Here is a 14,042-nt window from a genome sequence, read left to right as displayed (position 1 = left end):
TGTGTGTGTGTGTGTGTGTGTGTGTGTGTGTGTGTGTGGTTTCACTGCATGGTTTGGAGTTTGGCAGCTCACATAGGGGTTAACAGGATCGGAATGCTTCTTCAGTGGCAGCGTAATCAGCACCAACTTCCTCTAATTCAGAAACCCTAGGCCTCGCTCTCCGCCTCTTTTGTTTCAGCCGGTGCTGTGCTGACAGCGTGGAGGAAGCAGCCGTCTGACAGTCAGGGGAGATGTTGAATGTGCATAAACATGGTTTCCAGGGAAGCAGAAAGAGAGAGTTAAACTGACAAACTTCTGGGTGATTATTGTGTCTGTGTGTTGATGGCCGCTCGAGCCGTCTGTGCACCTAGATATACGTGGACTTGTCAGTATGTTTTGGCGGTGTTTTGCCCACATTGCCGGCCTCTCCCAGGGGGGAAAAAAAAAAGAAAAAGAAAAAGCAAGACGTGAGTGAAGGAGGCCGTGTGAGGGATACTCTGCACACTAGCTGCCAGGCCAGTCATCTCCAGCTGCCAGCCGGAGACTTTTGTCTTTGTTAAATGTTCTGTGACAATGAGATTTTCCAAAGTGCCACCAAGATAAAGAAGTGGATCGAGAAGGGTGGAGGTGGGAGGAATGGGTGGTTTGGGGGGTGGGGGCTCTGATAAGAGCTGAGATGGTCTGGTCATAGTCCAGCAGCCCTTCATCACTGCTGCAGCCCCAGATATATCTCCTCTGTGTCTCCGAAGCACTCACATACACACCTTCATCATTATGTCTCTCTCACGCCTTCACAAACTAATACACATACCCAACAAATGCACCCAATTTCAACACACACACGAATACACCTCTATTCCATCACTACAGCTCTAGATCCTCAATCGATCCTCACAGCCCCTCGGCCCCTGCCAGACACCTGCAGGTGATTGATCCCCAAATCAGTCCCTCACAACCCCAGTGCCATAAAAACCATAACAACCCATCATAAAAGCTGATTTATCTTCACCTAGTGCCGGGCCTCACAGTTAGAATATTAACCCAAAAGTGTATGACACCGGGATGATTGGTTTGGAATTGAATGAACTTGGGGAGTATCGACGAGCTTGTCTGATGGGTCATATCAAGTCTGACTACTGAAATGTGCCAAGTGAGATTGCAATCTCTCAAGCCCAGGCCTTCTAGAGACTTATACACAAACAGGAGGAGTTTTGTTGGACTCTTTGCATTTATTCATGTAAGTCTGGCTCTGTGTCTGGATGACTTTCGATAAAATCACAGATGTATTCAAATGTATTAAAGCAGACTGATTAATTATGCTCCTGTTCACGTTTATCATGAAGCAATGTGTCAGTATAAACTAGAGCTCATATGATTTTACAGCATTTTGAAATTTTAAGTATATTATATATGAGCATGGTGGCTCAGGGGTTTGCACTATTAGACCCTGCAGTCAAACCCCAGTAGGTCCCTTCGGTGCAGATGTTCTCCCCTTGCTTGGCTTCTGGAGCTGTTTTTTTTTTTTTCTTCTCATCCCAGGGCCCACACACAAAAACAAAAAAGATTCTTAAACTTTAAAGGTTCACTTCTTAAATAAAGGTTTAACACCGATAGTCAACTACATCACTTTCCTCCAGCCTTGTAGATATTTTATCGTAAAAGCGAGCGACAGAAAGGTTGCATACAATATGAACGACGCGTCACTGAGTCTGCTCGACATGACAATCGTTTTTTTTCCTCCGTTGTTTTTGTTTTTGACTTTTTCTGTGTTGTTTCCGTGTGTGTCCGTCCATGTGTGTGTTCCTGCAGAAAATTGTGCCCAAGCCACATTTTAATGAAAGCTCTGGATCAGAGCGGTGCCAGAAGCATGGTGTTCTGGCAGCAGCATCAGCATGTGCCCTGTACTCCGCAGTGCAACAAGCTCCTGGGTTAAATATAATCCCAGTCTAACTCAGGGGCCTCTTTGATGCTACTGAAAGCCAGTGAAGCCTTTAATGGGAGCCACTCTGTGTTCCTGTGTTATGTGTGAGCCGCTCAGCTTTCCTTCATTTTAAGGTTGTTGCAACTGATTTGTTGTTTTCCGAGCTAATTCTGACTTTAATCATGTCCACGTACGCTGTGCTGGGTAGCAGATTCCTATGCCTGCATGTGCGTGTGGTCCAGGTATTCCTGTTGGGAGGGGGTCTAAATGTGTTTAGAAAGCCACATTACTGGGACATGTCTTCCTTACAGGCACTAAGTTAACCTGAAAATATAAGTCTTTTGCTTTTTTTTAGATGAATAGAGGTTTTAAGGTTAGGTTAGAGTGAAGCAGCAGTTATATTAAAGGTTAGTGAAAATCTCCAGGAAATGTAAATCAGTGTAATATCCTCTTGAGTCACAACTATGTGGGTTTCTTTATATGTCATGATGAACAGACTGAACACACTTCCACAGTCTGCTTACACAAGAATACTTTCCTCCTTTCTCACTTTTCAGTTTTGACTACTTGCAAAGTTGAATATAAAAATAGCCATTATACACTCATGTTCCCCTCTGTTTTTTCTCTACGACACAACAAGCGCTCCCCCCCCCCTTCAGTTTGAGAAAAAAAAACTTCCAATAAAAGCGAATACGCAGAAGAAACAGAGTGCCTGTGTTTGATCTGCTGCTGTTTTTTTTTATTTAGATTTCTGAGAAGTATCAACCTATTTTCAGTTGTTTCCTGTTCAGAATCAAGTTAGCTGCTATCACAAGGCTGCCGGGATCATTTTCTTCGGTCGCAGCGAAAAGCTGTAACGTTCTTGTCTGATATCCACCAACATTAAAATATTAGCCTTCCAATTGGACACGGTGTGTCAAAGGCAGCTTGTCACAGTGTTACAGCTGAGTCCTGACTTTAAACGTGAGAAGAGAGCTCAATAAATGTAATGAATGTGTGACACTTGGACATCTGAAGTGCCGTGTTCAGTTCCATACCACTTTTACCTCTTGTACATAAAAAGCCTCTTTTAAAGATGATATCTATGAGCGTTTTAGAGCCAATTTGTTCTCCCTGCGGCAAAAGGCAACATGCTCTAATTACCTCCCCCCACCTTCTCCACTGAGGCTGAAGGTGGAGGTGGTGGGGAGGTGTTTAAGTTTCCAGTCTGTCCAATGCGTATGGGAGCTGTGTGCCCACTGAATTTATGTTTCACAAACCTGACCTTTGACACTTGTGCAGCTTTATCACACCCAATAGCCCAAATACAGTGTGTCCCTATATGCCGAGGCTCTGTGGAGGAAGTGTCTGTGATTACCACAATCTGTACTACTTTGTGTACATCACTGCCAGCCCTCAGCCCCGTCTCCACTTCTCTTCCGCCTGACAGACTCTCAAGTCACTTAGGCCGCCATTGCTTCCTTCAGACAACACCATCAGGTTGCCTAAACCCAGTTAGCTTTGCATCTTATCTAATCTCACATTCGCCCTCTCCTCAGATTGTCTGAAACAGTTTAGTCCCTTACTGTCCCTTGTATCACTTCAGCTTCTGCAGCAGAGATTGCCTCTCAGTTTGTTTGTTTTTTTCACGTTTTGTGGTAATTCTGTTATTTTTGCATTTTGGAAATGATTTTTCTTTCATTTAATGCTTCGACAGAGAAATCCGCGAGTAATCCCACTCAGTCGGGCATCGTGTCACTGAGTGGGTCACTCAGGGCATGAGGCTTGGTGTTACTTCCCAGTTTTGACACTTTCAAACTTTAAAGTGTCGACTTCAAAACGATTAAAAAATACACCCACCCACAAGGACACAAATGAAAGAATCCTCTACTCTTAAAAAAAAGGAGAAAAAAGAGTGCGCCCTGGATTATGAGCTCAAAGAGAAGCAAAGACGGTGCCAAAGCGAAAAAGACCATGTGCTAATTCAGCAAACACACCGGGCTTGTTCCTCGCAGGCCGCAGAATTTGTCAAGAAATCATCCCTCGCTCTCTCTGCCGGAATGCCTGCCTGACCCCCGGCAAATGAAAATAATCCAAAGTAATTAGAAGTGAGCCGGTCTGGTCCTGAGAGCCCCCGGGCGGCCGGGTAAACATGGCGGAGGGTCCGGGAGGGGCCAGTAGAGAGAGATGGAGGTGGGGGTGTGGAGGAGGGAGGGTGCTGACCTTGTCCACATAAAGCAGTGATTTATGAAGTGCAGGGCACAGCAGCAGGGCTTCTGTCTTCTCCCGCAGAACCAAATTACTGAGGTGGAGATTAACACGCCGCTCACAACGGGCCTACTTCCAGGCCCAAGGAAAAAATTTTATTTACATTTTCTCCTTTCATTTCCTTCGCCGTGTTTTAATGCTAATTGGCACCGTGCACATCCTCTATTAATAAAGACTCTTGAAACTGCGCCACTCATTCTCCTGCGCGCACCTATTGCCTGATGAATGCGCTAATTAAAAGACAAAGCCGCAGAGTGTTGTGGAGCCTGACGTCTCTTTGAGCCCCGGGTGACTTTTTTTAACCACTTGATTGAATCGCCCCACATTTAGGCAGAAATAAAAAGCGAGGGGAAAAGATGGTTGTGTGTGTGTGTGTGGGTGGGGGTGGGCGTGTGTGTGTGTGGGTGTATATAAAGTCACGATGGAGACTTAATGCAGCTTTTCGCCGTGTCAATAGGAGGTCTCGTCATGAACAGTGGAACTATTTCATGTGGATTTGGCCGCGATATTTTCTTTCTCTCCCCTCTCTCTCGCTCTCTCCTGAAGGATGTGCTGGAATGCACCACACAGGCCTTCCCAGTGTTTCCATGTGGCCCCTCGGCTGCAGCGGGTATAGGCTCTCCAAGTTCGCTTGCTGCTGGAGTCAGTTTGCAACCCACACGGGAATCCCCCCCTCTTCTCCAGCATGTCCCATCTGACTTTGCAGAGCACCGAAACTTAAATCACTTTTCTTTTTTTTTCTAAATAGAAGAAAATGCTTAAAAGATATTTAATGGATTTTTTAAGAAGAAGAAGGAAGTGTGTTAGCTCATGAAGCCGAATCTCAGATAATATATGAAGCTGATTGATCTTATAAACAAATAAAAAGTGTCTACATGCATGTGTGAATTTGTCTTTGCGTGACCGAACTCCTAAAAACAAACAAGAAAGCCGCAAGCAAAGAAAGGGGCCTGTTTGAGCAATTTGAGACTCCTTTTCAAGAATTTCACAGCACTTTAAACATTATCCGGATGCTGTACGTTTTAATCCTCCCCAATCAAATAAGTATGAAACGCTGTGTTGCATGATATAGTCGGAACTAACATACCCTGAAGCCTGCGTGTGTTTGGTTTGTAATTTGTTGATAAACAGCTTTTCCACCTCGCCATCCCACCGTTTGTCACAATCATTATGACAAAGGCGTGGAAATAATTCTGATAAAACGGGTCTATTAAATCCGGGCACATCAGAACGGCGTTTACGGCAAACAAAATATAAATTAGAGCAACGACTCGCAAATCATTCTCGCGGTTTATTAAAGGAACAAGTGTTTTAAATTCACCCCCATCGGTCTGTTCAGCGCGGACTCGAGAGCTTTTTATGGCAGCTCGTTCAGGTGATTATATATTCAAGTCGTACACATCTTTCATCGCCCACCTAGCATCTACACGCCTTGTTGTGTAGATGTTTTGCGCACAAGATTGAAAGTCAACAAAAAAAAGTAGACTTATAGCAAAGTAGGCTCGTTGCTGGGCACTTTTTTTTATTATTATTTGTAATAGATTTTTTATTGTGTTATTACTTTGTCGCGTGACAGCTGGAGTCTGTTTTCCCTTTGCTAAAATATCCACACAAACTTAGATCGCTCGTGTGTGTAGAGATGACGCAGTGCAGCTGCTCAGCGCTGTCATAAATAGACATTCAAATCACCAAATTATACGTCACAAATGTGCAGGGTTTTATTCTGAATTTGTTTGTGTCGTGCGGGATTTTATTATGAAATGACAAAAGTCCGTGCTGGGTTTAGCTCACTTGACAGCAGCAACAAATCGAATCACCTAATTAGTTTTTTTTAACTCTCAAGTCTCCACTCACACTTCTTTAGTGAAGTTCAGTTCAGCTGAGCACGCCATCTCCTGACTGGAAAAAGAATTGTAGCTTTTCCTTCACGTGCCCGTGCATGGAGATGGGGAGTGGGTTGGTAGGTGGGTCTGTGTGTGAGAGGGGGTTGGTGCGGGGGTCATACCACCGTTACCCCAATTTACCCCCGGTGATACCACAAACCCCGAGAGTTTATCCTCTTTTTCTCACATTTCCTCCTTTTCACAAAACCCCTCGCACTTCTCTCTCTATCAGGATCCTCGATCAGGACTCGGAGAGGCTGTGAAGCAATCACTTTCCCAGATTACTTGTATTTAATACACAATGCATCATAAAACAAATCCCTCATCCTGACAGGAAGAAAATAGAACAGCTCATTCGACTTGAGCTTTCCCAATTTATGGCTAAATTAAAAAGGGTTCCAACAATGGACAAGTCGAGGAGAGGCAGGAAATCAATGACCGGGCGGACCGGGGTCTCTCCTCGGTTCTCAAGGCGCGCGAGACGATGGGAATCGGTGGCCGGGTCCTGCCTTATTTACACATGATTTTTCCTGTCCTTCCTGCACATTTGCTCCGCGATTTCGCAAAACAATGGGTATTATCTGGGATGGAAGGTCAATGTCACAGTGTAAGGAGTTATCCATCATCATCTGCTCTCATCAGCCAAAGCCCCGCTCTCTCTGGCTTTATAAGCTGCCTAATAAACTCCGCTCACTGACAACAAGGACGTTTCTGTGTTATTCTCTACCCTTGTCAGATTGTTCACGGTATCAGTTTCAGCTTTAAACTGAGAGATTAAAACACACACACACTCAAGAAATACAATGTCCAACATTTGGTCTCATCTTGATGGCAAAGCAGGTGCACGAAGGCGCACGCGGAGCTAAAAGGTTATTTTTTTTCTTTTCTTTTTTAACGCAGATTCAGAAATAACTAACCCAAGCTGATGTTGAAAAGTAAATGTGTTGTGTTGTATGTAGAGGTGAGCTTTGGAAAGCAGGTGAGTAGGCCAGGGTCCTAAGATGTGGCGCATGGGCATCAAATGGCCCGTATAGAGATTCCCAGATCTCAGTGTGTGAGAACAATTAGGCTGTTTATTATATTACTATTATTATTACTAATATTATTATTATTATCACTCGTTCCCCCTGGCATACAGCTCAAGTCTGAATGATAAGATAGCTCAAATAAGAAACGTGTAACACACTGCAGCCCCTTTAAATTCAGTTCTTAATAACGACAAAAAAATGTCGAGAGGTTTAAGAAAAGGTGGATAATAATTCACGACTTTGATGCGTATGTTCCTTCATTAAAGTGTGCAGACTATGTGTGTGTGTGTGTGTGTGTGTGTGTGTGTGTGTGTGTGTGTGTGTGTGTGTGTGTAGTTCATCCCTTTATAAGCCCCCATCCCGACCTCTCCCTGACCCCGCTCACCCTTTCCAACCCCGGGCCTCTGTCACTTTAAAATTTACTGCGGAGAGTAGTCTCTGCTTTCCGGGGACATACATGTGTAAAGACAGTCTCCCTGCTTGGAGTCCCCTCTCCTTTTTTCTTTTTTTATAATAAGGATGGATCATCCTTTATTTTTTCTTTTCTCTCTTTTTTTTTTTTTTTTGAATGAGAAACATCACACACAAGTATCCGCGAGGCGCAAAGTAGGGAGGCGATGCCTGAAATCTCCCCTCCACCCCCCACCCCGAATATCTCCGCTATCACACAGACGACACATCCCGACTGGCTGAAGAGGAGGAGGAGGAGGTGGTGGAGGGGGGGAGGAAGAGAAAAATGAAAAGTTGAATGGCTACTAGAAGACACCTGGTTGCGTCAGGACAGGAGGGGTGACAAGAGAGGAGCGGACGAGCCTTTCGAAGCGCACCGCTGCGAGAGAAAAAAAAGTTAGGATCAAGTTGATGCACCGGAGGGGATTTCAGTTCCGACGTCTGCGGGACAGCGAGGGGAAAAGCGCGGAGTCGGCGCTGTCTGTGAGACAGTGTAGTGAGAAGGGATTTACTTTTACCGAGCGAGCCGTGTGTGAGAGACAGCACACAGACACACACACAGACAGCGAGACAAGTCGACTCGTCCCGCGGATTGGAGACCTGAAGAGACCGAAAAACAACCGCACAGCGATCTTTTTTTTTTTTCTTTTAATGTGTCAAAAAATCTGGAGAAGTCGTCATTAGCAAAAAAAATATTTTTCTACTTTTATTTTTAATTCCCAGGGCGATGTTTTTGTATTTTTATTTTTTTTTACGGTGTCACTTTTTACTCAGTTAACCACCGCTGTTATTATCCCAAGAGGCTCAAAGTGTGGCACGCCAGTTTAAAAAAAACGAGTCACCACGGTAAGAACACGCAGACTTTTATAAATAAAAACTGCTTCACTGAGGTTTTATTTTTATTTTTTTACTTTCTTTTTTCTTACACGCAGAGAAAGAAAAAGCACATCTAGGAGTTTATTCGCTCATCCATCTTGCTGAACTAAGTTTGACGTTTAAATTATTAGTTAAAAGACTGCGGTGTAGTTTACAGAATACACGACTAGGTGCTCTCTTAGCGCGGACAAAGGGCTTTATGTAACCTAAATATTTATTCAGCAGCAGGTTACACAAAGACATAAAGACAGATTTGTGACCCTGAGAGAGAGATTCCGTTTTGCATCCCAACAATCGGCTTGTCTTCATAATTCTTATCACTCGCGGTTTCCTGCAGTTGATTTGTTCCCCAGTAAAGTTTACAGCCGCGCCATGAAAAATGTCAGAGCGCTCGCGATTCGTTCGAGTGGAAATGCTGCGCGAATATTTTGTAAACGATAAAAGTCCACCGATGATATGATTTGCATGATAATTCACTTCTATTGTGTTTGTTGCTCTTCTTTTGATTTCGCCAATGAGAGGAACAAAGCTGTCCCCCTGGTTTATTATTGTCACAGCCATTGTGTGTGTAGTTTATTATCTTTTACTGTTCTTGTTGCAGTTAAAATGAGTAACGTTTGGTTCATTTATTCGTTGCAACTACATTTAAAGAAACGAATTTAAACGTCAGCTAGAATCAGGTTAAATGCAAATAGATTTTTTTTAGGGATGTATTTCATTTTGTGGCAGATTTTTACATTTCTTTTTTTTTCTTCCTTTCTGTAACAAAATAATAAAAGAGCGATCGGTCCAAAGTGAAACTGAAAGAAACCTTTGCTAATATGAAATGAATGCATATAATAATTCATGTTTTTATTTGTTACTGAACCTACTATTTGGCTTTTTTTGTCTTCCTTATGTACTGACTTATTGACGTCACTTAGCATCTTAAGAATATTTATGAATATGATTTCCATTTTTATTACTTAAATGGTAATGACATCATTCTTCAACAGGCCTCTGAAGCTTTAAAAAAGGTCTCAGATATATAATGAAATTACTTTGGTACTGAGTGCTTTTTTCTCTTTCTTTTCATTTATATACAATGTTCACTGTCTTATATTCAAAACAATACAAATAATAATAGTATTAAAAGTGTGTGTGTGTGTGTGTGTGTGTGTGTGTCAGAGAGTGAGAGAGAGAGAGACCTGCTCCTAACATTTGAGTTCTTTTCTCTGTGGGAGGTATGTGGTTAGTCAGTGTTTGGACACAGTAACCTGGACTGATACTGATCAAAGTCTGATCTCTTGCTCTCTCTCTGTCTTTCATTCCTTGCAGATCTTGGATGGGTCAGGCCATGTAAAATTCTGCGTGGATGCCAGCAAACCAGATATCGGGAGCTGGCTGAAGCACATCCAGTTTGCCCCTGCAGCCAAGCAGCACAACCTGACAGCGTGCCAGATAGATGATCAGGTACGAGGAGACGGGTCACTCGCAGCCCACCTGGCAAAACAACCTCAACAAAGTGCGAGATAAATAGGATGTGAAGGAAAGAGAGAGGGAGAAAACATCTGCATGACTCGATTTTGAACTCCCAAATGCTGATGTGTCTTTTAAATGTCTGGCAGGATGAATCAAGCATTTAAAATGCACTCAGCCTTTTTCTAAAGCCAGAAGGCTTCCCTGTATTTTCCGACGGCTGTCCCGTCTGCGTGCTGCTGTGTTAAAAGGTGTTATTGTGATCTAAGTCAGATAGCCCCAAGAGCCGCTGGCCCACCCTGCCTTTAGTTTACTCACACACGCACAGGTCTTATGTGACGTTGCACCATAGAGACTCCTCGCTATCTGCGTGTGTTTTCCTTCTGTAATTGTGCACTGGCTTCTGCCGTGCGAGGACCACAGGGCAGGATCAGAGGCGGCCCGCCAAGATGATAGTTCCACACACTTCCTAGTCACGCTTGCGATATAAACTCCTAGATATGCCAGGAATGTCACCATCCTTTTGCTGCTCACCTGGCTGTGCAGAGGTGCGTGCTGTATACATGGGGGCCTGTTCAGCTCAGCAAAGCCATGTCGGGGGCTCCTCCCACACAGAAACACACACACACACACACACATTGGGACAGGAACACAAGAGGCTAAACTTTATTTGACGCGTGTGCGCAGCATACCATCGCATGACCCGAATAAAAACCATAATCTAGCTGGCGTGTTTGTCATCACTTCTCACTGGTGGTCCATTTAAATTTTCTGCTTAACGTCGCCCATTGAAATTTCTGCAGAATCTCCATTATAGTGCTTGGTAACATGCTCTAAATACAGCACTCGCAATTAGTGGTAATTAGATGCAGAAATTTCTCACAGTGGAAAAGATGCACCGAGTTTGCCTTTTCCCTGAAAAAAAAAGAAAAAAAAAGGTGATCGACATCTTCCAAGAAAGATCTGGCCTGTTCTTCTGTCAGACATGTATGTTTTTGTTCTGTTCTCTTCCTCACAAGGAGGAGAGAAAGGTGTATCACTTCTCTTAGAGGGATAGAAGGAGAAGGCTTCCAGAAGTACTTAGCCACTCTTTTTTAAAAAGACACAGAGAGACAAACAAGCAGAGGAGAGCTTTCCTGAGCTGCCCTCTGCACGAGGTGTGACTCGCTGTCAACACTGTGGTTCTGCTTGGGTGGCTGTGTAAGGCACCGACAGGTCACGGACATGGCTATGATGAGGTGATTGTTAAGTATTACACACTGTCACAACACAGCACAATGTGCTGTCTTTAAGCCTTCCGGCCAACATCGGTGTTTTTGAAAACACAGTGTAGCGTCTCACAATGCCTGTCTGTATCTGTAAAATGAATAGACTGAATAGGGTGGTCAAAGCTGCTGTCAGTTTTTGGTACCGACTGTGTGCGAGTGTGTGTGTCTGTGTGTGTGCTGGTGCTCATGAGGGCTTTTTTTTGTGTCCCTGTGTGCACAGACGTTTATGTTCATTGACTTGCTGTGAGTGTGTCAAGTGTTTTATTGTGTCTCTGAAGTGTGTGCCCACACCTGTAAGTGCCTGTGTTTCCTACATGTATGCATGTACGATTGTGTGTGTTTTGTGTGTGTGTGTTTTGTGTGTGTGTACCCACACGCACACTCTGCAAGGACTGAGAATTGTTCACTGCGGTTCAGATGACTCCCCGCGCTCCTCATTCTGAGCTGGAAACGCTAAAACACACAGTACCTGATTCCAACAGGTTTTTACTGCCACAGAGAAGTGCTGACTCCAAACGCAGCCTGAAACCACACATTACACAGTCGCCACATAACGTGTAGCATCACCAGATTTCCACAGAAGGGCCTGACTAAGCTGCCCCGGGCTCATACATTTCTTGTTCTGTAAAGTCGTCCTTCAAAACCAAGTTTAAACAAATCGTCCCTTGCCATGCGCTCAACAGAGATGATTTGTTGTACGGCCTGATTTTAAGGCAGTGTCATACAGCGACAGCAATTTCCAGGCGTGTTGGTCGTTATTTGGGCCTGGTTCTTTTCAAGCCTCAATTTAGCCCTGCCAGCGTGAGTAAAACTGGCCTCCGTCTTCTTATTTCTGACCCAGTTCTGGTTATCATAAAACTTTATGAGCAATCTCAGGAGAACGTGGGAGCGAGAGAGGAATGAATGAGGGAGCAGAGAGAGAGAACAACGTCTGTTTATTTCTTACTAGAGGAACTGTTCGCAAGTCCACTTCCCCTTTCTCTTCTCTTTTTCTCTCTCAATTCATTTGTTACTCATCTGCCATCCTCCATCAGGATAAACGTCTTTATTTTTACCCCTTTGCATGGAAAACTTGAGCAGACTGTGCAGGAAGTAATAGAGGACCTGCAAAGGAATACATTGAATATTTTTAAGTTTAAAGATATTGCGCACTGTGTGTTCAGCTGTTGAAATTTAAAAAGCTAAAGTTATTCTTTAATAATAATATTAGCTGGACTTTGGTCATTCTAAAAGAAATGAACAAGGACAGCCTTTATTTGGGTGACCTTTCTGCTTTACTACTTTATATATTTGACACGTCAGAGTGGAAAGCAACAGGAAAGAGTGGAGAGGGAAGGCGATGGCAGGTGTCACAGTCTGTGAGTCACACTAAAATCTGTAATTAATCCAGCATGCTTCAGCTCACAGGTTTGAATTTGTTTAGAAATAAGAAGAGCTGTATTAAGAGAGCCAAGTATCATACATGCAGGTTCTCATTTTATTTCTAAATGAATGTGAAACTCTTTAAAGTTGGCCAGTTATATAGTTTTTTGATGTTTGAAAATTCCTACCCCAGTGCGCAAGACATCCTCGCTCGCACGCTAACGCACACGCAGAGACGATGCAGCCTTAGCGCCGCTTCCACAGATCCATCCACGACCAGCACGTTTTGTTGTTAATATAATCAGGAGAATTAGCGCTTACAAACCCTCCGCTGTGCTCCTGACTCTACTGAGTCAATTGAAGGGAAAATTGATTAAAAGTGTAATTAACATCATCCAACGAGGCCCGAAGAGCCTTTTATAAGACAGTGCAGAGGGATATGAGCGTTAATCTCATTCGCTCTATTGATTCTCACTCAGTATTGAGTGGGATGGAGTGGCTTTGGGGCATATTAGCAAAACACTGACGGCCATTCACTATGTAAATACACTGGAGGTGATTGCAGCTCAGTGAGATAAAGGTATTGGACCACATTCAGCAAAAAAGAAGAGATCAGATCGTGCAATTCCACACGATTTAATGCTTCATATGACAACTTTAGAAGATTTACAGCCTTTTTTTAATTCACAGATGTAACTTTTTTTTACCTGACATTGATGCTATGCCACTAAAGAGGTACCAAAACAATTTTTGCTTTTGCTTTGATTCCTTTGCATGTAAGGAAGCCAGCATGTTCATCCAAATTGCTGGAAGCAGCTGCACATTGTGTGCTCATACTCTTTATTGCTATCTAAGTCACGAAATGGTTTCATTTAGAAGCCAAGCGATGGTAACTGCCAAACATACTGTACATGTAGCATGACCCCGCTGGAGAGGCCACAACACATGTGGACATGTTGCTGTTATGCAACTGCTGACTAAGCACAATGTTGTGGTCGATCTTCTATATTGTAATTATGCTTTGCACTTTTTTTTCCCTTTTTTGCTTAAAAATAAACAGCGTTGGGGAAATGTTTGAACCGAATGCTCGTATCCGATGTTGCTTCTTTAATTTAGTGTGGCCCCGTGTTAAAGTAGCCTGAGACTTTAAGGGATTTTTTTGTTTTTGTACTAAAACAAACAGCCGGACTGAGAGTTTACTGGGACGGGACAGCGTAGGTTAACATACCTGTTGAATGCGGTCTGTGTGCAAGAGGGCGAGAGGAATCGGCCAACAGGGTGTGGACACAGAAAATGTGACTGTGTTTACTCTGCTAATGACTAATGGTGTCAAGGTAATAACTTATCCAATTATAGCCTCTGATCCTCGTGTGGTTTTAACCTTTGACAGGGAGAGTGTATGACAGAGAGAGGAAGATAAGCAGTGACCTAATAAACTAACGCATACAGACAAAAAAGGCAACATATCCTTTAAAAAAAAACATGCGGAGCTCTTTGTATTGATATAAAATAAAAGAAAATCTTTAAGAGAAGATCGGGGTGTTTTTGGATAAAACATGAACTAGAATCT

The 14,042-nt window shown here is 43.4% G+C and overlaps 1 protein-coding gene across 13 annotated transcripts in view; it reads left to right on the top strand.

Moving 5' to 3' along the window:
- mecom (MDS1 and EVI1 complex locus) overlaps window positions 1-14,042 on the top strand; it is a 123,731-nt gene that overhangs the window by 90,159 nt on the left and 19,530 nt on the right. For 12 of the 13 annotated variants that reach the window (XM_005944670.3, XM_005944667.3, XM_014340854.2 and 9 more), the window contains exon 3: window positions 9,702-9,836. In XM_005944670.3, the coding sequence (XP_005944732.1) occupies window positions 9,702-9,836 (135 nt within the window). Of the gene's footprint in view, window positions 1-7,412; window positions 8,355-9,701; window positions 9,837-14,042 lie in introns of those variants that run through there. The other variant, XM_005944671.3, reaches the window with a different exon arrangement.

This window comes from Haplochromis burtoni, unplaced genomic scaffold (genome assembly GCF_018398535.1).
Source record: "Haplochromis burtoni strain Fernald_Lab_line unplaced genomic scaffold, NCSU_Asbu1 Contig_406, whole genome shotgun sequence".
Lineage (NCBI taxonomy): Eukaryota > Metazoa > Chordata > Actinopteri > Cichliformes > Cichlidae > Haplochromis > Haplochromis burtoni.
Note: the sequence above shows the minus strand (reverse complement) of the source record. Positions and strands in the feature narration are given on the sequence as shown.